This window comes from Penicillium samsonianum (assembly GCF_028829775.1).
Source record: "Penicillium samsonianum strain IBT 33392 chromosome Unknown utg000004l_segment0_segment0, whole genome shotgun sequence".
NCBI lineage: Eukaryota > Fungi > Ascomycota > Eurotiomycetes > Eurotiales > Aspergillaceae > Penicillium > Penicillium samsonianum.
The window spans coordinates 3,182,032-3,205,077 of record NW_026643262.1 but is presented as its reverse complement, the minus strand read 5'-3'; the positions used below and the strand labels follow the sequence as shown (position 1 = coordinate 3,205,077).

At 49.0% G+C, this 23,046-nt stretch overlaps 8 protein-coding genes across 8 annotated transcripts; 6 read left to right on the top strand and 2 right to left on the bottom strand.

Moving 5' to 3' along the window:
• Positions 1-4,236: 4,236 nt before the first annotated feature.
• Positions 4,237-5,888, top strand: N7471_008131 (DUF2841 domain-containing protein; the record flags this gene model as incomplete). The annotated part of the gene is made up of 5 exons (XM_057280850.1): positions 4,237-4,329; positions 4,396-4,597; positions 4,663-5,121; positions 5,182-5,367; positions 5,443-5,888. 5 exons carry the CDS (start codon positions 4,237-4,239, stop codon positions 5,886-5,888), a joined length of 1,386 nt encoding a protein of 461 aa, XP_057135110.1.
• Positions 5,889-6,726: 838 nt separating this feature from the next.
• On the top strand, positions 6,727-8,305 carry N7471_008130 (glycerophosphocholine acyltransferase; the record flags this gene model as incomplete). Its single annotated transcript, XM_057280849.1, has 2 exons — positions 6,727-7,520; positions 7,573-8,305. The coding sequence occupies 2 exons, from the start codon at positions 6,727-6,729 to the stop codon at positions 8,303-8,305; spliced, it is 1,527 nt and encodes a 508-aa protein (XP_057135109.1).
• Positions 8,306-8,649: 344 nt separating this feature from the next.
• On the top strand, positions 8,650-10,719 carry N7471_008129 (MRS7 family protein). The gene is made up of 3 exons (XM_057280848.1): positions 8,650-8,851; positions 8,913-9,418; positions 9,488-10,719. The coding sequence occupies exons 1-3, from the start codon at positions 8,785-8,787 to the stop codon at positions 10,535-10,537; spliced, it is 1,623 nt and encodes a 540-aa protein (XP_057135108.1). The 5' UTR covers positions 8,650-8,784; the 3' UTR covers positions 10,538-10,719.
• A 425-nt stretch (positions 10,720-11,144) lies between these two features.
• Positions 11,145-12,908, top strand: N7471_008128 (NUDIX hydrolase; the record flags this gene model as incomplete). The annotated part of the gene is made up of 5 exons (XM_057280847.1): positions 11,145-11,171; positions 11,642-11,798; positions 11,904-11,930; positions 12,082-12,447; positions 12,688-12,908. 5 exons carry the CDS (start codon positions 11,145-11,147, stop codon positions 12,906-12,908), a joined length of 798 nt encoding a protein of 265 aa, XP_057135107.1.
• A 433-nt stretch (positions 12,909-13,341) lies between these two features.
• On the top strand, positions 13,342-14,685 carry N7471_008127 (uncharacterized protein; the record flags this gene model as incomplete). The annotated part of the gene is made up of 1 exon (XM_057280846.1): positions 13,342-14,685. One exon carries the CDS (start codon positions 13,342-13,344, stop codon positions 14,683-14,685), a length of 1,344 nt encoding a protein of 447 aa, XP_057135106.1.
• A 2,391-nt stretch (positions 14,686-17,076) lies between these two features.
• N7471_008126 (uncharacterized protein) lies at positions 17,077-17,565 on the top strand (the record flags this gene model as incomplete). The annotated part of the gene is made up of 1 exon (XM_057280845.1): positions 17,077-17,565. The coding sequence occupies one exon, from the start codon at positions 17,077-17,079 to the stop codon at positions 17,563-17,565; it is 489 nt and encodes a 162-aa protein (XP_057135105.1).
• Positions 17,566-18,196: 631 nt separating this feature from the next.
• N7471_008125 (uncharacterized protein) lies at positions 18,197-18,587 on the bottom strand (the record flags this gene model as incomplete). The annotated part of the gene is made up of 2 exons (XM_057280844.1): positions 18,197-18,298; positions 18,381-18,587. 2 exons carry the CDS (start codon positions 18,585-18,587, stop codon positions 18,197-18,199), a joined length of 309 nt encoding a protein of 102 aa, XP_057135104.1.
• Positions 18,588-19,113: 526 nt separating this feature from the next.
• N7471_008124 (Nonribosomal peptide synthetases (NRPS)) lies at positions 19,114-22,805 on the bottom strand (the record flags this gene model as incomplete). The annotated part of the gene is made up of 2 exons (XM_057280843.1): positions 19,114-21,300; positions 21,351-22,805. The coding sequence occupies 2 exons, from the start codon at positions 22,803-22,805 to the stop codon at positions 19,114-19,116; spliced, it is 3,642 nt and encodes a 1,213-aa protein (XP_057135103.1).
• Positions 22,806-23,046: the final 241 nt, after the last annotated feature.

Sequence of the window (23,046 nt, the reverse complement as noted above, 5' to 3'; positions counted from 1 at the left end):
GTAAACTACTTCCGCTAACATGTACAGAGACCTGCTCTAGTTATACGATCCAGGTCCGAAGACGTCAATCACCGGAACGGTGTGCCTAGCACAAATAGCACCGTAGGCATAGATGAAATCCTTGTTATGACCTCTTGCGTGAAAAGTCCACAAAGACGGAACTGAGGATTATTAGGAAATCGGAAACGAACCGGTCGCCTATTTCTCATTGGCTCATAGCCATCGCGAGCGAGGCTACCAGTATTAGCATTACCTAGGATGCCTAGTCGTATATATTGTAACCACTATGTTGTAATTGGAGAATCGAGAGTCCGTGCGACAAGGCAATGTCACGATTGACAAATCGGTTGATGCGAGTGAGGGCTCAAAGTTGAGCCTCCCTAGTCATGTAAGTTGATACGGGAAGAGACCCGCTCTCGATTTTGAGTCTGTTCTATCGGCTCCATGGATCCCAAGGTATTTGGAAAGCTTAAGGGCTTGTCAAATTAATTCGGACCCACTGGTATCCGGGGTTAAAGTCAGTTCCCGATTGATAATGTACTGCAATTATTTCTCTATATCTTCAGGGCCACTGTGACTGGTCAGTGTGCTTGACCCCGACCTTCTATATTCGGTTGCACCCGGACAGACAATCCCTTATCTATAATTCGAGGTCGAACTGGTTCTAGGCTCGTTGACAAGCCCCCAGGTGGAGATAGCGCTTTACAGGTATAAAAATAATGACCGAGGAAAGCGAGAGCGGCGGAATTCGTGACCACTAAGAATAAAACCAAGCTTCGACGGAGTACTTAGCCAATAGCTCTAATCTCATTCCCGGAAACCCGACGCCAAGTACGGTGAGAAGAACAACGGAGTCATCAGGTGCAGTCTACCTACTTGGGTATACCTAGTCACCGCCACGATCCAAGTAACTGTAACCCCAACGAACATTGCAAATCATACCCAGCGTCAAACCCCCCGGACAATACGGAGACGACCCGAGTCCAGAGTTCCAATAATGCAGGCTTCCTGCACCAGTATCCTGGTTCCAGGATTCAGTCATCTGCACCCAGCTAGCAATGGCAACAGAATGTCAACAAGCGGGAGCCCCGGGAGCACCACCCGCCGAGACGCACATATTCCTATATGCCCAATAACATTGCGCAATGTAAGTATACTATGTACAGCAGGAACACTGGATATTCTGTTACCGAGCACGAAAATAAAGCGATGCAGTATTTTCAAATATGCAATCCCTCGAGGTGTTGTGCAACGGTACAGCACATATAGGAGCAGCTAGCGTCCACGGGCAGATGGAGATCTGCTCATGCGCATAATGTGGTCATGATAAGGAGAGATCGTGTCTCTACAATGTACAGAATAAAGAGTACAATAATAGAATTGACCGTAACAGTGTACTCCGCATGTATTCCGTTGTTGATCATTTCACCTCTTGGGTGTTGCGGCCCGCACATATACGCAAGGGACGCATATTTTTTCCACGCCACCTTCTGAGGGGGCTTTGTATCGGGCTTTGTATTCGATTCTCTTGCGGGGATTGTGCACCCTTGACCATTACAAAGTTTGGGGCCAATGCGGCTCAGGGAATGGTAATGTACGGAGTACATGTTTTTGCTTTCCTGGTTTGGAGTCTAGGTGCAAGTGCTATTTCGTATTCTGTAACTAGCCCCGTGTTATTGATTTGGGATTAACCCATTTTTCTTTTTCGGTTCTTTTCTTGCTTTTGCCAATGATAATAACGCTAACTGGCAAAAGAACGTCGGGCCATGGACTATCCAATAAATTCTAGACGTCGAGCCATACGATGCATAGGCCAAAAGACATCAGGCAGATGGGTAAAAAGTATAGAAAGCCGATACTTGCTGGGTCCCTATCTTCAACGGTAGTCAAGTGCGGACTTCTCTCAAGATCGAGAACCTCGATATCTCTCCTCATTGCAATATAAAGTGAAATTACCAGTACCATTATATCGCACAATAGTACAGAATATGCGGCCCGGGAGGCCCATTGAATAGCATCAAATAGCATCAAATAAAGTGACAAGGTTAAATTTTCCATGTTAGTGGGTTTTCCATGTTAGTGGGTGGAACCAGTCCAAATAGCAATATTACAAGTGCCCCCTAAAAAAAGCAAAAACGAAATTAACAAAACCAAAGAGACGGTGGAGGAATAATAATAATAATAATACATCACGACCCTCATAACATTGGGCTTTTCTACAGCTGGCTGCAGTCCCCGCCGCCGCAGGCCGAGATCCTGGGTGGCGCTAGCTAATCATGACCATTTTCAATTGTTATGTCGTTTACCACCAGGCCCCGAAAAAGAAACAATTCCTAAAAACCATATACTGAAGCGGTTGATCAAATTCGATGATCAGCTTCTTGGTCTGCCGTCCGCGGTTCCCCGCTCCCAGTAGACACTGTCGATCCGGGAGCAGGGAACCGATCCCAATGGTAGTTCAAATCCAATTAACCTTAGAGATCTTCCTCCTTATGGATACAGACAATATCTGTCCTTTTTTGTGTTCCCAAAATGCTTCGACTCTAGCTCCGGGTTGCCACGTCCGCTTATGCACGATGCCGCAGGACAGCAGAATTTGGAATCGCCTACCTAAGAATCCATGCTAGTGGCGATTCGATACATACCTCCAGTGGTGTGTATTTACACCATGCTGGGGAAGAAAAAAAAGGAAGGAAGCGATCGTGAGCGAGACCAAGAGGCCAAAAAAGGGAAACAACGAACATTGACCAGGACTAATTTCTTGGGTTTGGTATCCGCACGTCCGGAACCACAAACGAACTTCCGCGAAACTTGAAAATAAGCTCAAGATTCGATGGTTGCGTCTACGGCCTTGACCCCCGGGGGCCTCAGCTTTCGGGCACAGGCAGACAGAAAAGATTCATTTCCAGGTCTTCAGACCCCGTTAAAGATTAGGTTGGAGAAGGGCCGCACGGACAAGGGTACTTGGACCAAGCGCCCGGTGGAGATAAACATTGTGCTCCGTACTGGAAGCCTGACATTACTATCTTACCCACAAATCCCGAGGAAAAAGAAGGGGAAAAAAGCAGTAAAGAAAATATTGAGCTGTGGGCGCAGCTGCGTGTACGATGTATGAAAAAGCCCAGTGCTATGCTGACGCACTGGCAACGCAAGTAAGTATCCATACGGAGTAGATCCATTGAAGCTGGAGAGATTCACCTAGACCACGCATTATTCAGTTGTCCATTGGCCTCTCTTGGCTTGCAGGAGATGACCTCAGAGGCGTCGAAGACGACCGCTGTTCTTTATCACCTGGCGTGGCTGATGTGGCCAAGGGATCGCCGATCGGTTAATACGATTGGATAGATAAATGCTTCCACCTTGGGTTTATTGGGCGGTCGCTCGATTCAGTACAGTTTGCAACTCCTGCTATGCCTACCATTTCTTGATAAACTGGAAGGTTAGAGGGTAAACTTGGTGTATTGGAGCGGGAAATTTATTTATGGATACAACGGCTTGCTGCAGATAGCCTACAAGTAGTGCAGCTAATGGAGAAAGTGTTGAGGGACTTGGATCTATTTGATCTGTTGTTTGCTCGAACAATTGACGATCTTTGTGGCTGGTCTCTAAACGGAGAAGTTGAGACGTTCCAAGCAGTGTTTGGGCCGACCTCGGATCCCCCGACGGGAACCATGGATCGAACAAGGTTATGTGACACTCCTCCATGGATCACAGCCCTAACGAGCGTCAATGCGCAGAACGGACTCGACCCATCGACTACACATAGCAAAGGGGCAGAAGTGGATGAGCCAATCACGAGATGCAAAACGAAGTGATACGGAAGCTTTCGTATTGCCACACGCTCAGCTTTGCAGCTATTCATTTTTCCTTGCATTAGCACCAAGCCGATTCGCACTTTCAGGGGACATCAATGTCATGTGGAGTTATGCCAATACTCGGGGTTTGGCGTTGGAATTGGGAGATCATGGATATGGTGCCGTATTATTACTACGTAGTCGTGGTATATATTTATCTCGCCTGGACTCTGCCCCCGATCGAATGGTCCCGGATTTATTATCCATTGGCAAGCTGCGTTTACTCTTTTTACTATTAACTGGCACCGTGGGCCGACGATTGTCGAGGGAGCCAGGTCCATTTTCTGTATTCTATTTTGCATTTGCAAGTTACTACATTTGACAGGCGCAGTGAGCCCCGATCTTGTGGATTCGATTTTCAAACCACATACTATCTCAAAACATGGATATGAATCGTGGATATCCATTTCCCGGAGAGGTGCTGGAGCGAAGACACTCTGATACGTGCATCCCGCAGCAACCACCGATGAACATGGTAATATAACTTCCCAATTGCGAAACAAAAGGCAACAAGTATCAAGTTTGGCTAATAATCAAATAGCCGATCACTCCTAAACAACCTCATACCGCCGAATACACACACCCTCACTTCGCCATGATATACCTTGACCATAACGGTCAATGGCAACTACAAGCCTCACCCTCAATTGCAGGCTGTGAAGGCGCAATCTTCACACCTGATGTTACAGACCGATTCATAGAAATGACTGGCCAAGCCCCACAGGCCAGCCCGCAGTTCACAAGTGAGCCAGGTTTCTAGAGTTCAAGTTCCAGAACGACAAGACTGACTTCCTTCGCCTCCTTGCAGACCCAACCCAAGCCCCCCACTCCCCTTGGGACGAGCAACCATCTTCGGGATGGGGCTCCAATCAGGCGAGACAGGCCGAGATGATTCCGTTCCAATGGTCATCACAGCAAAGCCGAAAAAAGTCAAAGCGTGCCGGCGGTGTGTCCAGGTCTCGACCTAAATCTAGCTCGCCGCCACCTACCACACCTCCACCCGGGCGGACTGTCCTTCGTGTCGGTAACCGAGCGCTGCTGCGACGGTACTACGAGAAGGCATTCGAGGATTTCCAACAGCTCAACTGCCGCGCTATTGCAAAATCTTATATTAAGCTTGTCGAGCCTAGGAAGCAGGTCCATTATCCGTACAACGGACGCAGGGTTATTGCCGGTGTCTCACAGCGTGTTGACCCGGAGTTTACCAAGCCTGCGTGGTGGCCCGCTGGTGTCTTACACAAAGAGCCTGATCATCTGCTCAAGCCTGGTGAGCATATCCTTTCAGTAGCACCGATATGAGACCGTCATTAATACTAACTGACGATAGACCGACTGCGACTTCTTGTTCATATCCTCTGCGAACTGAAGGATACCCACGGAGTCACAACAGACAAACTGCGAGATGCTGGCCAAGACGTAAGACGCCAGATTACCCCTGCCCACAGGCTGCAGGTCCTAGACGAGATCTACTTCGTGCGACAAATGGAAGAACAGTTCCTGGATGGTGAAATCGGTATGTGTCACCATATCCCAACATAAGGCCCAATCAGCAGTTCCACTAACCATGTCTGTATTCTTGTCACTATAGACGCCAGCACTTTGATTCAGGTCACACAAACACATCTACCAGAAGCAATCTTCCAAGACGGCGATGAACTATCATCCCGTGCACACGCAGCACCGGTAATAGCGCCCATGATCGAGGCCAAACATGACATGCACGATGCAGGTGATAACCCCGGCATTTCCACGCTGGAAGAAGATGACTCAAAGCTACAGCACTCGCATGGTCTGCCCCTCTCACCCACCACTAGCGAGTCAAGTGGTCCACACAGCCCAACAGGCAGCTTCGGCTACCCAATGGGCATAGCACCATCAGTGCATGTAATACCCCCTCTCGAGTCCCAAAATGTCACAAAATCTATGCATCCAGACCCGAGTTATCTGTCTGGGTACTACTCGCAGCCGTTTGTGTCAGAGAAAGGGCCCGGGTTCTGGCCACATGCCAGCTCTGCGTCGCAATTTGGATATTGATGTTGTTATGTTTCCTTCCTTCTCTTGTTTTCACCAGTACAGACCTGGAGTTTGTGAGCGTTTGGCTGGGCACGGATATGGGATTTCGTTGGTTGCTTTTTCTATATATTTTCTTTTCTTACTTAGGATGGTTTGTCAACTCACTTTCGTATACGGGAAGTTAGGGAGAATGTGCAACAAATTAATGGAAAAACTCATATAGTTATGGCAAACACTACATTAGAACAGTGCAAGTAGGGGAAGAGCAAAAAAACTCATGTTCTCGACCGATAAAGTTTGCTGCCTCAGGCGACAACCTTACACCTGGGCCAAGACAGCTCGCTGATTGGATCCGCATGACGATCCCCCAGCGCAGTTCCTCCATCCAACCACCATTCACACCACAAGCACACGTCAATTTCTCAACTTCTCGCTGGCTCTTGTCTGAGTATCTCCTCAACCTTTGTGACCTACACCAAAGCAGCGGCACTTCTGTATCGCCGTTTTTGTGTCATGCGCCAGTGAGTCCGCAGTTGTTTACTTTGTGGATCGCCAACCACAGTTCGCCATTCTCGCCTTGTGACAAAGGCGTGATCTACAGATAAGGTAATGTTGCCGTCGTCCCTTTAATTGCCCCTCTTGTCTATATAAGGGTTTTTTTGTTTTGATCACTTGCGCCTGTTTGGCACATATCTACGAAGTTGTGCTCTTTGGGCTTGTTGCAACTATGGGGATGCTAACATTCAATCGTTTCCTCAGTCGACCATATCCCAACACCCGGGACGGACCGACGATACTCTGCTTTCAACAACAGTTTTGGATAGAAAGCACCAGCTCGAGAAGAAAGTCCGATCCCACCATGTCAGCCGAGCCGCTGGTCACCACGCCAGGCCTGGACGAAATCGACGCACCCTTCCCTTCAGACGACTTCACCGACAACGATGAATTTGGCTCTGCTCCCACCTCCCCAGGAAGTCTGTCGCGCAACGGCTCTTTCTCAAACAGCAGCTCGTACCTGGAGGACTGGGAGTCATTTCCACCGCTGGACAAGCTGACTATTTTCGACCTACTCGACAACATCCAGCTCTCACAGCGCTTGGAGAAATGGCAGCAGACCATCGCCATGCAAAAGGAGAAGGTGCGCAAGCAGCGGGAAAAGCTCAAGATGTCTTCCTTGAACGCTAAGGATCGTGTTGTGGGTGAATGGAAGCGCCGGGCACCGACCGCCGATGAGAAGCTGGAAAAATATCGTGCTCGGATGAAGCAGGGTGTAGAGCGCCTGGGTAAGCAGTGGAACCAGACTGCGACTGTCACCCTCCGGGAGAAGATGTCTTTTATTGCTGGTGTGCTCAATATCTTCATCAGCGGCTACCTGATCGGTGCTTGCCCAGAATACTTTTACATCTGGTTTAGCGCCCAGCTGGCATATTTCATGCCCATCCGCTACTTTACGTACCATGCCAAAGGATACCACTACTTCTTGGCCGATCTCTGCTACTTTGTCAATTTGCTCTGCATGCTGAGTATTTGGGTCTTCCCTAACTCGAAACGACTATTTATTAGCACCTTCTGCTTGACCTTCGGAAACAATGCGGCTGCAATCGCCATGTGGCGAAACTCTATGGTCTTCCACAGTATGGACAAGGTTGTCAGGTACGTTAGATATCAAAAGGATAAAGTTCACTCGCTCATCTTGTCTCTGCAGTCTCTTCATCCACATTATGCCACCCGTAACTTTGCACTGCATTGTGCACCTGACTTCAGTTGAGAAACTCAAAGAACGCTTCCCTGCTGTCTACAACATCAAGTTCAGTCAGCCCGGGGACCCAGAGCATTATGGTCTTAGTGCCATGATAATCTGGTCCACGGGCCCCTACCTGGTGTGGCAGCTCATGTACCACTTCCTGATCACCGTACGCCGCCGCGAGAAAATCGCAGCGGGTCGCCCGACCAGCTTCACCTGGCTGCGCAAGTCATACTCCAAGGCCTGGATTGGGCGATTTGTGCTGAGTCTGCCTGAGGCGCTGCAAGAGCCATGTTTCATGTTCATCCAGTACGGGTTTGCTTTATCCACAATGATCCCCTGTCCGATCTGGTTTTGGTACAAATGGGCCAGCGGCCTGTTCATGTCTGCGCTATTCGTCTGGAGCATCCACAATGGAGCAACTTACTACATCGACGTCTTTGGAAAGCGCTTCCAGAAGGAGCTGGAGCAGCTCAAGACAGATGTGGCGCGTTGGCAGAGCTCTCCCGAAGGAACCACCAGTCCTCTCCTTTTCGCTGAGCCCAGTCCTCTCAGTGAAGCTATCAATGCACACAGCAAGGAGAAGCGATACAGCGTCGATCGAATCCCCTTGTTGGATACTGCCGAAGTCTCTTCTACTGATACCGCGGAGGAAAGTTCGAACAAGGACTCTCTTGTTCGAGTGCGAATTTGAACCTTAGGGAACATGCTATCTTGTTGCCATCGTTTATGCCAGTCTTTATATACCCTGATTTTGTTGGTTTCTTTTTTTGTCAAGATTCAAGAACCTTGAAATTGCTGAGCGAGTGTTCATAGTCGTATGTACATAATTGGCTGTTCAGATTGTTATGAAAAATCCGAATCATAGTTGCACATTGAAATACATATCTTCGCCTGTTCTAGCACTGTCCGGCTATCTGTTTAACCCCGAGCAAAACCCGAGGCGGTATCGGCTGTCACGTGCAAGATGACAGCGGCAGTACATCAGAACATCTCATCAGATCCGGTTCCAGGACATTCCAAACTTTTTGTAACCATCAATTTATTGCAGTTAATTTTTTTGGTTCATCCCGTGGACATTAGGATTGATCATTTATTCCATTATTGTTGCCTCTACAAACTCCTTGCTCGTTGCTTCGAGCACTTACCTTTTCGCCCCAACGTTTCCCGCAAATGTCCGCTACGATGAGATCGACCGGATTGGTCCGCGGCACACCTGCTTTCCGGTCTGCCCTGATCGGTAAGTGTTGAAGAACCCCAAAGAACTAGATGACAATGCCAGTTGCTGATACTTTCCTCAGCAGGCCGTAGTCGTTCCAGCGCACTGAGCCCGGCTTCCATTGCAGCCCGCAGCCTTCTACGAAATGGCCGCGACCTGCCATCACAAATGTCGGCGCTTGCCATTCTGATCCCACAGCGTGGATATGCGACCGAGCAATCCACATCGAACAACTCTTCTCAGAACTACCCTCCCCCCGGGTTCAATGCCGAGCAAGCCAAGAAGCCGCTCTCCCAAGAACAGACCTCGGAGTCACAATCTACAGTTGCGAAGACCCAGCCAGCCGAGACACAGTCAACTTCTAGCAAGTCAACCGCCGCTGGAGTTGTCGGAAAGACGAACCCGGAGGACCAGAAGTTGGCCGAGAAGAAGAGCGCGAAAAAGCTGACACTTGGACAAAAGGTCAAGAAAGAGTTGCAGCACTACTGGGATGGCACAAAGTTGCTTTCCACTGAGGTCAAGATTAGTTCGAGACTGGCGTTGAAGATGGCCGGTGGTTATGAGCTCAGTCGCCGAGAGCACCGCCAGGTATGCTTTGCGCCACCAGCAATATTTCCGATATTTTGTACTGTTTGGCTAACCAAAGTTTGATTATAGCTCCAACGTACTACAAAGGATCTTGGACGTTTGGTTCCATTCTCAATGTTCCTCATCGTTCCCTTTGCCGAACTCCTGCTCCCCGTCGCCCTGAAGCTCTTCCCCAACATGCTCCCCAGCACCTACGAGGGGCAGAAGGCCCGCGATGCCAAGGCCTTGAACCTCAGATCGACCCGCAAAGAAGTTTCCGGATTCTTGCGCAACACCATAAGGGAGACCGGTCTGCCCTTGACCGCCGCCACTGTCAAGAACGACGAATTCACAGACTTTTTCCGCAAGATCCGCACCACCGGCGAGTCACCCTCAACAGAGGATGTCATCAAGGTTTGCAAGATCTTCAAGGATGATCTGACCCTTGACAACCTGTCCCGACCCCAGCTGGTCGGTATTTGCCGTTACATGAACCTGAACTCCTTCGGTACCGACGCCATGCTCCGGTACACTATCCGACACCGTATGCGCCAGATCAAGCGTGATGACCGCGCCATCTTCTATGAGGGTGTTGATTCGCTCTCCGTCCCAGAGCTGCAGATGGCCAGCGCCTCGCGCGGAATCCGCACACACGGTGTCTCCCCTGCGCGCCTGCGCGAGGATCTCGGCATGTGGCTCGAGCTGCGTCTCAAGCAGGGTGTTCCCTCAACTCTGTTGGTTTTGAGCAACGCCTACCTATACACACAGGGTGGCAAGGAGTCCGAGTTTGCGTCGCAAATCGACGCGCTCAAGTCTGTGCTCTCCAGCATCCCTGAGGAGTTGTTCCACGAGATCGAGCTCGAGGTCCACAATGCCGAGGGTGCTGCTACCAACAAGCAGCGTCTTGAGGTCATCAAGGAGCAGGAGGAGCTGATTGAGGAAGAGAACAGCGAGAACGAGGGCACTGGTGTTGCCGCGCCTAAGGATATCGAGGATATCGATGAGAAAGAGGAGGCTAGGGTCGAGGCTCTAGCTGATGGCGCTAAGCAGTCTACTGAGGCTAATGAGGCCATGGCGGAAGGCGAGCGCGCCGAGAAGGCCCCCGAGTCCAAGGAGGCGAAGAAGAACGAAAGTTCGTAGTTGATATGAATATGCTGGCGATTTCTTTGTGCTTTTGATTTCACGCATGTTTTGGATTGGGTTGTACTTGTCATATAGATGGTTGCTTTGTTTTCTCCCCCTTCAGTTCTCATCCTGTCTTATTTATTCTCGCTATGTTGATAGACCATTTGATCCCCACCTCTCTCTACCTTATTTTATTGCTCCCTTCTCCCTGTGATGTGACTGGCTTGTATACTCTATTGATTCCCTTTGGCTATTTGATATGTCGAATACTGGACAACTGCATCAAGTGAATAACCGTAATAACACTTTTAGATAACAAAGTATTCTCTGATGGATTATATCATTAGTCACCGACACCGAGATTCTCAAGTTACCTCGGCTACTACACGGGCCAAACCCCATCTTTCCCCAGTATAGCCAACCGCCCCTACGGAGTACAGAGTATACTGTACTGAGTACATAGTTCGGTATAACGAACTTGTTTGAAATGCGGAGACCACAGCTCAACATCCTCCGGACACTTCGTTTCAGTACAACCTGCCCCCAGAACAAAACTCAACCCAAATTATTCTTCCACTCCAACCCCAGCACCCCCAAGCCCGAACCCCAAACTTTCAAAATAATGGCGCCCCTAAATCCCACATCTCAGGTACGTGTAACTTGTTCCCTGCAACTACCCGAAATGACCGCGTGTCTTTCTGTGTAATGTGAATCTGCTGTGTCCATTTTGCCATGCGTATTATCCCTGCCGTTTCCCCCCTGTGTTCCCCCCCTTAGCCACGGGTTGTCTTAAATTGCCATGTTTCTTTTCTTTTTCTTGGGGGGCGATCATACCTGGATGTGTATCCAAGGAGGTCTGGGAGATATGGTCATTTGAGTTTCGGCTTCAAGTCTAACATCGTGCGTTGAACTTGAAACCTTTTGATTTGGGGAAGAGTGAGAGATGGAACATTCTTTTCTTTCCGCATGTCTAAGACAAGTTCTTCACGGTCAAGCTCAAGGTTTTGTTCAAACTGAGACCTCACCGTTCCATTCCCTTTCCCCGTGGATGGCCATCCCGATAGTGTTGAAACCCAACCCCAGGGATAGAATACTCTGACACTTATGATGTATCCATAGGAAGCAATCACCAGACTCCGAAACTACATCTCCCCGCCAACAGTGTACAACTCTGTCCCGCTAAGCAGGAGGGCGGCTGTGCTGATACTGCTCTTCGCCGATGCCAAGGGCGACCTTAAGGTGGTTGTTACGATCCGGGCTAAGACACTAAGTTCGTGTAAGTCTACAACATAGGGGAAAATACGTGGATCAGCCCTGTTTTCAGGAGGCTGCATGGCATGGGTTGGTTGTTCGGGACTAGGCTAATCTTGTTCGGGTGTAGATGCAGGAGATGCTGCTTTGCCTGGTGGTAAGTTGACAGTTTCCCCTTTCCCCGAAGGCAAAGACAGAGAAAAACAGCAAAAGAAAAAAAGAAATAAGAAAAAGCCGAACGCCAAGCCAATTTGGACGCCTTAAAACATGAATCGGGAAAAAGAAGGAGAAGAACTGATCCCTTCTAGGCCGAGCAGATAACACAGAAACAGCCTTCCAAACGGCGCGTCGCGAGGCAAGTGAGGAGATCGGCCTCCCCGATATTAGCCAAAAGCTTCCACCCCCATTTAGCGTGGAGCATCTCTGCGAGTTCCCGGCAAATCTTGCCAAAACGGAGGTGGTTGTACGTCCCTGTGTCGCTCTCCTCCACAGCTATGACCCGGGCTTGGGGCTGAATGCCGATCCTGAGGTGTCACTTATCCCTATTTTGGACGCGAAAGAGGTTGAGGCTGTTTTTACTGCGCCATTCAAGGATTTTTTGAGAGCAAGTGTACCGAATGGACATGAATGGTATCGTGGATCTTGGGGAATGTGGCATAACTCACAATGGAGGAGTAAGTTTTCCTTTTTCTTTCTGTTCTTTTTCATTTCTAGACTGTGTTGTCCATATGGGATTGTCGTACGGAGTACCATGCCGAGGGTGGACATGGAATGTTTATTTTAGTTTCTTTGCTTTTGATTTCTTTTTTATTCGTGTCTTTGTTCCAAAACAGGAAATAGGGGGCCCAGTCCAGAAAAGGAGAAAAGAAGCAAAAAACCCCATGTGGATATGTGGATACTAACAACGCCACTAGTGCACCAGTTCTTTGTTCGATCCAAACTTGGAGATGGAGAAGATCAAGTCTATCGTATCTTTGGTATGACAGCTAGAATTATTGTCGATGCAGCCCGTGTCGCATACGCGCAGGAACCAGAATTCGAGCATAACAGTCATTTTGGTGACGAGGAGATGATCGCCAAAATTCGCCAGTTAGGCCGATTAGGTGCAAATGAGCAGGCAGCCAAACTTAGTTAGGGAGGACTGTGCACTATAAACGGACATGTCAGGCCTAATAAGCCCAAGTATATAACAGAGTCAACTCGTCCAATCATATTATCCCTTAAGCGGAGCAAGGGCGATCCGAACTGTCCTTGCGTCAGGCATGGTTCGTTTGACGATGTTTACTGTGAGATATTACCGTATATTATTATCTTATAAGCCCTGAGCGTGCATATGTAGAGAACTACATGTACTTTTTTCATTCTCTCCTCACATCTGATATTAATAATAGTCTCTCTCCTCTCTCCTCTCTCTGACTTGATTTCTTTGTCTCTAGACCCTCTTCACATATTATTTTCTGTGGCTGTTTCCATTTCTTTGATGTATTCTTTTTATACTTCCTATTGATTCGAAATTCTCCTCGAATCCCATGGAAATGCCTTCCTCAACCTTTTCGTATCACGGCCGAATGGCACCCCCCGTCCGACATTCACGCTCGCTCGAAGGACTCGAGCGAGTAATCCCACCACTTTCACCACAACCTCCCTTCTATAGTCGCTCCGATCTCTTTCTCAACAAGCCGCTCCCCGCAGAACCCCTTCCCAAACAACCAGAATGTTCGGCTATGTGGAGTGACTCCAGCGACAGCGACAGCGACACCGAAAGTACACTCGATAGTATCACCGGACCCAGTGAACCCCGCCATTCAGCAGATAGTTATCCCATCTTCGTCAGTTCTGGCTCCGACTTCGACGACTTGGTCGATCACCCGGCTCCATCCGCCGATCAGCTTCTGAGACTATCCCCGCAACTGCCTCCACATAAACGCACGGACTCCATCGATATCAATATCCCATCAATTGTTGAGCCCCCAGTATCAATTTCGTCATCATTTTCCGACACACAGTACGGGCGTCCATCGAATTGGAACCAAAGCCGCACAGGCACAAATCACTACTTCCGCGAGAAGAAGTGGGATTATTTCCCCGAATTGGCGCCTTCCGCTCTACAGGCCAGTGGCCGCATCAGCCCAAATATGGTTGCACCGAACACTAAATCCCGCAAAATGGGCAACCCACTGGAGTTTGCCAAGGGCAAGTACCGTTGGCATTCGCTGGACCGCGGTGGTTTCGGCGGAGTTCGCGACTCAATCAAGACTTACGTCCACCGCACTCTCTCGCGCGACTGCACAGCGGAAAATAAGCCAAAGGAAATTCCCCGCCCGGCGACAGCGCCCATGGACCGCCACCTCAATGATGTAGGAGGTACACTTTCCAACACAGCCCCGGCACCACATAAATCCACCTTGGCCTTGAACACGAAGGTCTTTACGCGAGCTACATCCGTCGCTACATCCTCGAGCAGCGAGTATGACTATACCAACCACAGGTTCCATCTTCAAACACCAATATCACCAACATCGCCTGCTTCGCTCTCAACCCCCACAACAGCCCGGCCGAAACAACTAGCAGTTCCGCTATCCGCGTACCAGAAACACGGCCCCGTGATTTGGGAATCACCCAAGAAATCCAAGAAGCGGAACGTTCAGTTCCCGAGATATAAGTCCTCGCCCGACTCAGCTGCAGAGCCCTTTTCATCTTCGGCTCCCAACTTATCTTATGCAAATGTCATCCCTTCTTTATCTCCGCTGCGGAAGCAGTCCCAGCATAATCCCCGAGGTGTGTTCCTGGGTGCAAAGAAAAAGATTGTGGAGTCGAAGGAGGATCGCAGAAGGGAGCAGTTGAAGGCTCGGATCAAGTTGGTTGGGCCTGTCAACCCGCATAATTATGTGCAGGCCGATCCATGGGTTTGAGGTTTGGCCTTTTGGCTTGCTGAAGCTACTTGTGACATTTCTTGTTTTGGTTTGCTTTTTATTGTCTTTCAGCACTACACATCTCACGACATCTCACGACAACATATCATATCTATACCTATACCCTCTTCGCTTTCCCGCTTTGTTCTTTTTTGGCTTTATCTGTATCATTCTGTCTTCACTCACCTCTCGATCCTCCATATTTCTCCACTTTCCTTGATAAATTCTTTTAATCTGAATTATTACCCAATTAGGTTCAATGGACATCAATGCCAGCTTTCAGGTTCATTCCCTCAATTATGGATATTCAATCTGCATCGTTAAACTCATTAACCGCAATTAAACTTATCTGCACAACACCTATATCAGGCCACTTATACAGGTGCATCTAATATGCTTGGTTTCTTACATGTACGCACGTACGTAGCGCACAGATGCAGACACAGACGCAGCTGCAATCCAACAAAATGACTAACGTGGATCGCCACTGCCAGGCAATCATTCCAGTCATATTTGATATACACCCGCCTTCACAGTCAAATGTTAAGTCCACTCCGGTCTAGTCTAGTCGGGGAGTCCAAACCTTGCCACTAGACTTGAATATTCCAATTGGTTCATGCTGCAGGGGTAAGGGTCTTTATATTGCAGACCCATCTGCCAAATAATCAAACAGGACGAAACCAAATTCTAAATGTTAAATTAGGAGTAAACCAGTGACATGAACTCTTTGCTCGATTCTAGTGTAACAGCAAACCGAAAAACATTTTCCGGGTGAGTGCGCGTAACCATAACCTCGTGTCGATAAGCAGCTCTCCATAGAACTAGCGGTGTCCAGTCTAGTTGAGCTGTTCGTTGATGATAGTCCGTGGAACATTGTTGTGCAGGACATAAATCAGGTTTTAGTCTACTTTGGCTTTAGACTACCCCCTTTTTTGGAGGATAGCCGTCACCGACTTTTCGGAGTTGCTGTACATTCGCTCCGTATGGACGCTGGACCTGTGGGTATGTAGGTTGGTGCGCTAATGCGGTGTGTCCTGCATTACTAGTGAGCTGTCATCGCTGCGGTGATGGATCATAATTCTACGAAGATCTAGATCCTAGATTGGGATATGTTTGCTTCATTTTATCTTGGCTTATGCAGACTATTGAACCTTAGATAGATATCTTGTCATACATTTGTGGGTATGCTTGGGTTTGAATTTTGCTGCGAAATTATTCTACACTAATCCAATTGCGTATCGCTATGCCTACATAGGTACATATATGTACAGGACTCGGCCACTATCACCTACAAGCAACAAGACGTTGCAGTAAGTGAATGTTGAAGGTTGTCAGTATTTGATTCTGTATGGAATTAATAATCTTGCCAACCTATCTCAGTTCCATAGCAGACCTTGCCGATATTGTCCATAGAAAACCAGTGGCATTCAAGTTGATCGATGGATAGCTTCAGCCGTAGATATCTCTGCAATTCAAGCTCTAGAGCATCACTATGCGCACTACTTCTCTCACGTCATATGGTGGCTTACCTCTTCCTTCTTTCAATCTAGATATTTGTCAGGAGATGTCTACGAAGACGTCAAGATGCACACATAGTGCAATGTGAGTTTATTAAAGAGTTGAAGAAACCAAGTTGCTGAGGACTATAAAATCCGACAATATTCTAAGCAAAATCTCCTCTCGATGCTACCCTTCTTACGCTACGCCATGATTTCTCTAGTGCTCTCGCACCCGCACGTCAATCCCTGATCTAGTTTGTCCCCCTCTAATCCTCCAAGACTTATGTTTGAAGCCGTGCATCATAAACAGCACCGTCTGAGCTCTTTTCGGAAGACGTATTTTTTCGTCGGGGTTAAAAGCCCATACTATCATTTAGCACCCATGGATCCTACACAGCCGTAAGCAAGTTGCATTAGTACAGTGGTCAGTTATTCCACTAGCAATATTCCAACTGTTCCACTATATTGAGCTGAGAGCGGGCAACATGTCGACAAGACCCACGGAGTATGGAGTGCCCCAGGGTCTGCTCTCTGTTTGTCTCCTTGATATAATCATTAGTATTTAATGTTTCGGTGGTAAGCTGACGTGGTAGGGACTAATAACTAAGGGATGGAGTATCAAATATCGGAGTGAACACTGGAAAACCAGGTACTCTAAGCCAAGGACGGAATATCAGGATGACAACATCACGAATTCATAACCCCATATTATGACGGAGATAAGAACATCGTGGCGACGATCCCAGGATGACATGTGGGTCTCCCGAGATCCGCCAACTCACTGGAATCCGCCAATAAAGAACCGGACACCAAGATCTATAAGAATGCATTTTGTTTCGCGCAGAGATTGTTATCGAAGCATGTCAAACGAGGGGATATGCATTTACCTATGATGACCAGTCAAACAATCTTCTTTGTCGTATTCCTTTTTTTCTGCCTCGGATTGGCCTCCTCCCTCCGTGGATTGAACCATCTCCACCAAGTCTATCAGTTTCCTAATGGCTCGTGGGTGGAAAATATCGCGGTCCGACCCAACGGCAATCTTCTGGTGACCCTAGCAAACACTCTAGAACTATGGGAAGTCACACCATCTGCGCAGTCCAAGGGCCACGCATCGTTAGTGCACCATTTCGACGACGCTAAGATGGCCACGGGTTCAGCTGAGCTGTCTCCGGACGTCTTCGCCGTTATAACCCCCAATATTGTCTGGAGGCTCGAGATGAATAACGGCACACAACGCACTCCCATTCGAATTGCGACTCTTCCCGCCGGAACTCTCAACGGCGTGGCGCTTCTGAACGCAGACCGAGCCACCGCTTCATCTCGCTCTTCCTGGGATATTTCAGGTCCCCAGAAGATCCGAGTTTTCTTAAGTTTGTAGGTCAGTCCGACCATGGGAGAGCGGAGTGTAATTAGGGAAAGCTCGAGGAGGTAAATTGGCATTGGACCCCAGACACCACCAACGAAAAATTACTCGAAAAATGCAGAGGCTGCAGTGCAAGCGACATGTTTCGTGGAAGAATGTATGCAGAGATAATGGCAACTCCTAGCACACAAGATACAAGCATGGTCAAACGTATGCCAAAGAATGTACTGGTGTACCCGGTTGTGCACCCGCCGGTCAAGGCGCCTACCTGACCCACGACAGTGACAACTGTGGTTTGAGCAGCGTCCATTCCGAATAAGCCAAACCACCATCTTGGGCGGTTCCGGGGTAGGTGGTTGGAACAAAGGAGCCAAGCACAACATGCATGTTTCCAAAAGATCCCCTACTCCTTGCCCTTGCCCTTGTCCTTTAGGGCATCGAGGATTGCCGGCAGCACGCTGGCATCTCCGGGTTGGGGTGGCAGGCGGAGGCCGCAAGGCGGCGCCACAGACTCCTACGGAAACTCGGAGTTTGGCATCTGTGCCAGGGGAAGGTCCGCACTGGACGACTCGGCCGAGGCGTCACACAAGATGGTCAGGCGGGGAGGGGCGAGCTGCTTCTCCTCAGGGTTCTCCCACGCCAAGACCTACACTTCCCACAAGCGCTTCTCGAGTTGCTCACCATTATCGGCCCGAAGGTTCCACCACCGCCTCTGCCGCCGCTCCCCCTTTTTCTCCTCCTTCTTCTGCTAGAGGTACTCGTGGTTCATCACCCTTTGCGGGTGGTTTAGTAGGACCTGCCGGGCATGGTACCTACACATATATTAGCACAACCGACTCAGCAAGAGCGAATAAAGCAGACTTTGCATACCAGAAAATCCAAGCCACAAGTCCCAAAAGAAGCACAGACCCAGTCGGGCCAAACGCGCCAGCAATAAGAGCTGTCTTCAAATCGGAAGGGCATTTGGGGGCCTCAGGGCATTTGGGGGCCTCAGGGCATTTGGTTGGGGTGATCAGGACTGTTGCGTTTGATGCCATTTTGACACAAGGTATGTATCATCACCAACGTGGAATATAATCCATGGCCCATCAGCACGAGGATTGCCCATTAGGCGACTTCCTGAAGACAGTGTTGTAAATCTTGAGAGAGTCAAGAGCTGTAGTAGGTAGGACCCGTCCCTGGACGCGGTTGCCCGAGGAAGGAGTGGCCATTCAAACCTTCCAATTCCATGCCATTAAAGTACATATGTATCATATAGTAAGATAGCATAAGACTTACAGAGCTGTACTCTACGGGGAAGTGGTCTACTTATATACCTACATATACACCGGATTTTAGGCCGCGCGATATGGCTATAAAAATCGGTTGGCCAAATGTAGCGCCCAATATATTTAGTTATGAGCGCAGACTGGAGCTGATTTTCCCAAATTGATACTGCTTGCGTTATAAAGTGCATTTGTAAACAGTCTGCTTCCGTTATCCTTTAGCCATTGTTCGTTAATCCACCACGAATCTTCCAAAGCTCTTCACAAGAAAGATAACTAATTAACTAAAATACATGAATCAATTCCGATGGTTCTCAAACGGCCCCAAATCTGTGACCTCCAAACCAGGAATGTGGTACTCGCAATCTATTAGGGGTCGCTCCAAGTTTTCCGGGTCAGATAGCCACACAGTAGCAAACATGAACTTCAGCATGGCCTCGTTAACCTCACTGGCTCGTAGCTGGGCATTATCCCAAGTAGCATCGAGATGTAGTGTATCCTCGTTAATCAAAGTAGGGAACCACACGATACCGAGATCTGTTCGACCGAGACATTCGAGGAGGTCCATTGACGATGCTTCTTTGGTATCGGATGTCTCTCTCTTCTCTTCAGTAATGGTGTTTTCGATTTGCTCAACCGGTCTTGCGGCCGGGAGCCAGTCGTAGATCTGACGTTGGAGAACATCCCGCACAGTCTCGACGTCAGCTGGGTCTTCTAGGCGATCCAGAACTGCTGCCATGGGGACATGCGAATATAGATCAATCTCACGCTGCTCCTCACGGAGGCGGGTCAGAAACTGATGAACCGTCTCGCCGGGAGTAAGACGAATCCGGTTGATGGTCTCGGTCATCGTCGGCCCATCGATCGTCAATGGGTTGATCAAGTCGTCAGAAGGATCGAGGCCACCAGCGCTGGCAGTATCGGCAACTGGCCACGATCGACCTGACTCGATGCTAGCAAATATAGCCTCGTCTCCACCCATAATGTGCAGATTGAACAGCGCACAGGCAGCCTTGACAATGATGGGCGGAGAGATCTCGTGTTCCGTTCGCATTTTGAGGATATTTGGCACAGTTACCGTGAGGCTCGATCCCATGGTACCAATGGATTTGTCTCCATCGAGAGCAACTCGCTCATCTGGATTTCCAAGCTCGCCGCTGAGATGCTTCCATCCACTAGTTTCACCTTTAAGCCACCGAGGTGCTCTTTGGACTGGCCAAATCTGTTCGCGTTTCGATCCAATGCCCCGAAGTCTCCGAACATGGAAATCTACCGCCTCCTTGGCAGATGGGCCTTGACGGTAGTTGTAGAAGGCGTCAGAGAAGTGCTCGAAGGGATGGAAACAGATAGGAGATGGTTTGTGGTTGAGGAGATAGGTCAGTTCAAGATACCACCGCTTGATGATCAATCCATCAAACATAGCATGGTGCCAATGCAAGATCAATCCTATGTCCGACGAATCTCGAATGGGCAAGATGGTGGCCTTGAATAATGGCCCCGCAGGAGAAACAAAGTCCCATGCAGCATCATTGAGTCTGTAGGTCATGAGATCTTCGGAACGGTCAATCTCCTCGCCATCGAAAATTTGATGCTGGAGCCATGCATCAGTGGCCGCCATGATGAGATAGTAATCAACATCCGATCCATCAGACCCGACAGTCGACCGCATAAGAGGGTGCTTTGTGATCCAAGTTCGCAAGATGAATTTAAGGTCTGGAATATTGTTCTGTTTGATCACAATCGAATGCCGATGGTTCCAGGAGTTGGGTCTGGCTCCTCTGGACATCAATGTCATGATATCAGTCATAGGAGCAACTTTCTCCACGTGCTCCCAGCTCAGTTCCATGGAGCCCAGGTGCTCGGATGTAGCATCTTTGATAGATAAAAGACGGCTCTGATCCCCGCCAGATCGTGATAGTATTGAGAAAGGGATTGACTTGGATTCAACTTCCTTTGTGGCGGCTGAGGGGTGACCGACCTCTGGGCGACTTCTGAGAAAGTCTGCTTGTGATTGGATTGTGTTGTAGTCGACAAGATCCCTCATTGTAATTCTTTTTCCAAGCCTTTCAAATACCAGTGAACAGAACTGAATAAGCATCATGCTATCAGTGAACCGGTGCACAGATACATCTGTAGGAATTTTGATCTTCTTCCGACCGGAAAGAGTCGCCCAAAAGACAGTCAACTCAGATTCCAGCGCATCACTATTGGAGCTCAGTTCAACAGGCTGTGCTTTGCTTAGATAGTCGAGTACCCATTGCCGGAGTGTGGTTTTCTGAATTTTGCCGGAGGTTGTGGAGGGAAAATTGTCCTGACCGAGATCGGCCTTCAGGTCCAGAAGCATTGATGGAGCAAATCCAGCGCCTAACTCGGAGACTATGGTTGTGTGTAGCTCCTCGAGTGATACTTTAATAGTCGCGGTTTGTTGCAAAATAGCAACCGGAACCTCCCCAGCCAGATCGTGTGGAATTCCTACGACCTGGGCCTTGGGAAGAGTTAGTCGGCGCAAAGTAAAGTATGTGGAACAAAACTTACGGCAATCCCTGTAGCTTGGGTCAAGAAATTTTCGATCTTTAAGGGCGAGATGTTCTCGCCACCACGGATGATGAGGTCTTTATACCTTCCCAGAACGTAGACATGGCCCTCCTCATCCATGTATGCTTGGTCGCCTGTGACAATAAAGTTGATACCGTTTTCCTGATAACATGACTCGTCTGACAGGTCAAGATAGCCGTTGAAGACTGGGAGACCTCCCTGATGGAGTTCACCCAATTCACCGCGAAGAAGAGGTTTCCGACTTCCGGGGGCACAAATGCGTACTTTAGAACCGGAGACAACAGTACCCAAGGAGACGTCACCATTCGCGTTGGGCTTGGCTTCGTCAGCATTCATCATATTGAGGAGGGTGATCACACCCTCGCTCATACCAAAGCCCACGACAATCCTCTTCATGCCCAATGACCTAACGACCTCTATGGCCTCTGGAGAGACTGGTGCTCCACCCATGATGACAGAGTCCAAGGTGTCAAAGGGTTTCAGTAGGGTCGGGGATTTGGCGATTACCTGGGCCATCAGGGGCACACATGGCAAAATCACATTGCGGCCATATTCAATTGCCTGGATACTGCTCGAGGGGTCGAAACTCAAACTGGGGAAAATGATGCTACCTCCTCGTAGCCATACTGACAGGGTAATAGCCACGCTGAACACATGGAAGGATGGCAAATGCTGACACACACTGTTACTGGAGTCGAGACCCAACCGATTTGAGAAACCAAGGGCTGCTGCATGGATATTAATGGCACTCTGTGGACAAGCCTTGGGAGCCCCGCCCGTACCACTCGTGAAAAAGATGATGGCCGGTTCCTGGGGTGTGCTTGGGGAGCTGGGAAGTGTGATATCGTTGATCTCTGACGAATCTGAGCTATCAGATAGACCTGTCCACCCCGGGATTTTTGATTCCATGTGATTGATGTTCGTGATGCAGCGGATAACAGGCGTTATATGCAGGGTCGAAAGCGCGTCATTCGCCTTCATTGCCATCTCCTCAGTGGAAACCACAATGGCAGATACGGGGAGTTTTCCAAGCAGATATTGAGCATCTTCTTTGCGGGCAAATGCTCGAGGGTCAAGGGGCACAAATCGACAGCCCAGGTGTGCTGCCGCCCAAAATGTAAGAGCCCATTCGACCTGATTGAATATAATAGCGACAATGTGGCTTCCGGGTGTGACTCCTTTCGCTGAGAGGCGCTTCGCGAACTTCAGACTCTCCTCGTGTAGCTCAGAGAAAGTCCATCGAATCGGCTTGGTATCTTTCTCTCCATGGTCCCCATATGAGATTTCATGCTGGTGAAGGGATATTACCGCGCTTTCGTTAGGGTATCTCTCGGCCAGTTGACGAAAAGTCGTGCTCAGGTTATCAGCCGTCGCTTTTTCAGTCGCATCCCATGCTTCGGCGGCTGGTACAGGGGTTGGGAATATCGCGCCCATGTTGAAGACTGGGCTTGGTGTGGCTCGAGAATCAATAACATCGACGGCATCGCGATCCTCTTATACAAACATATCAGAGCTTACGTCTTCCATTCTAATCACCACGATCGTCCTCGGATTTGATCGGTAGACCATCTTGGCAGGACAGAGCTGTCTCAGCCTACCGGTGATTGGCCCAGTGATTCCTTTAGGGGAAAGAGAATTTACTTTAGTAACAGTTTGCCATCGATTCTGCAAGATT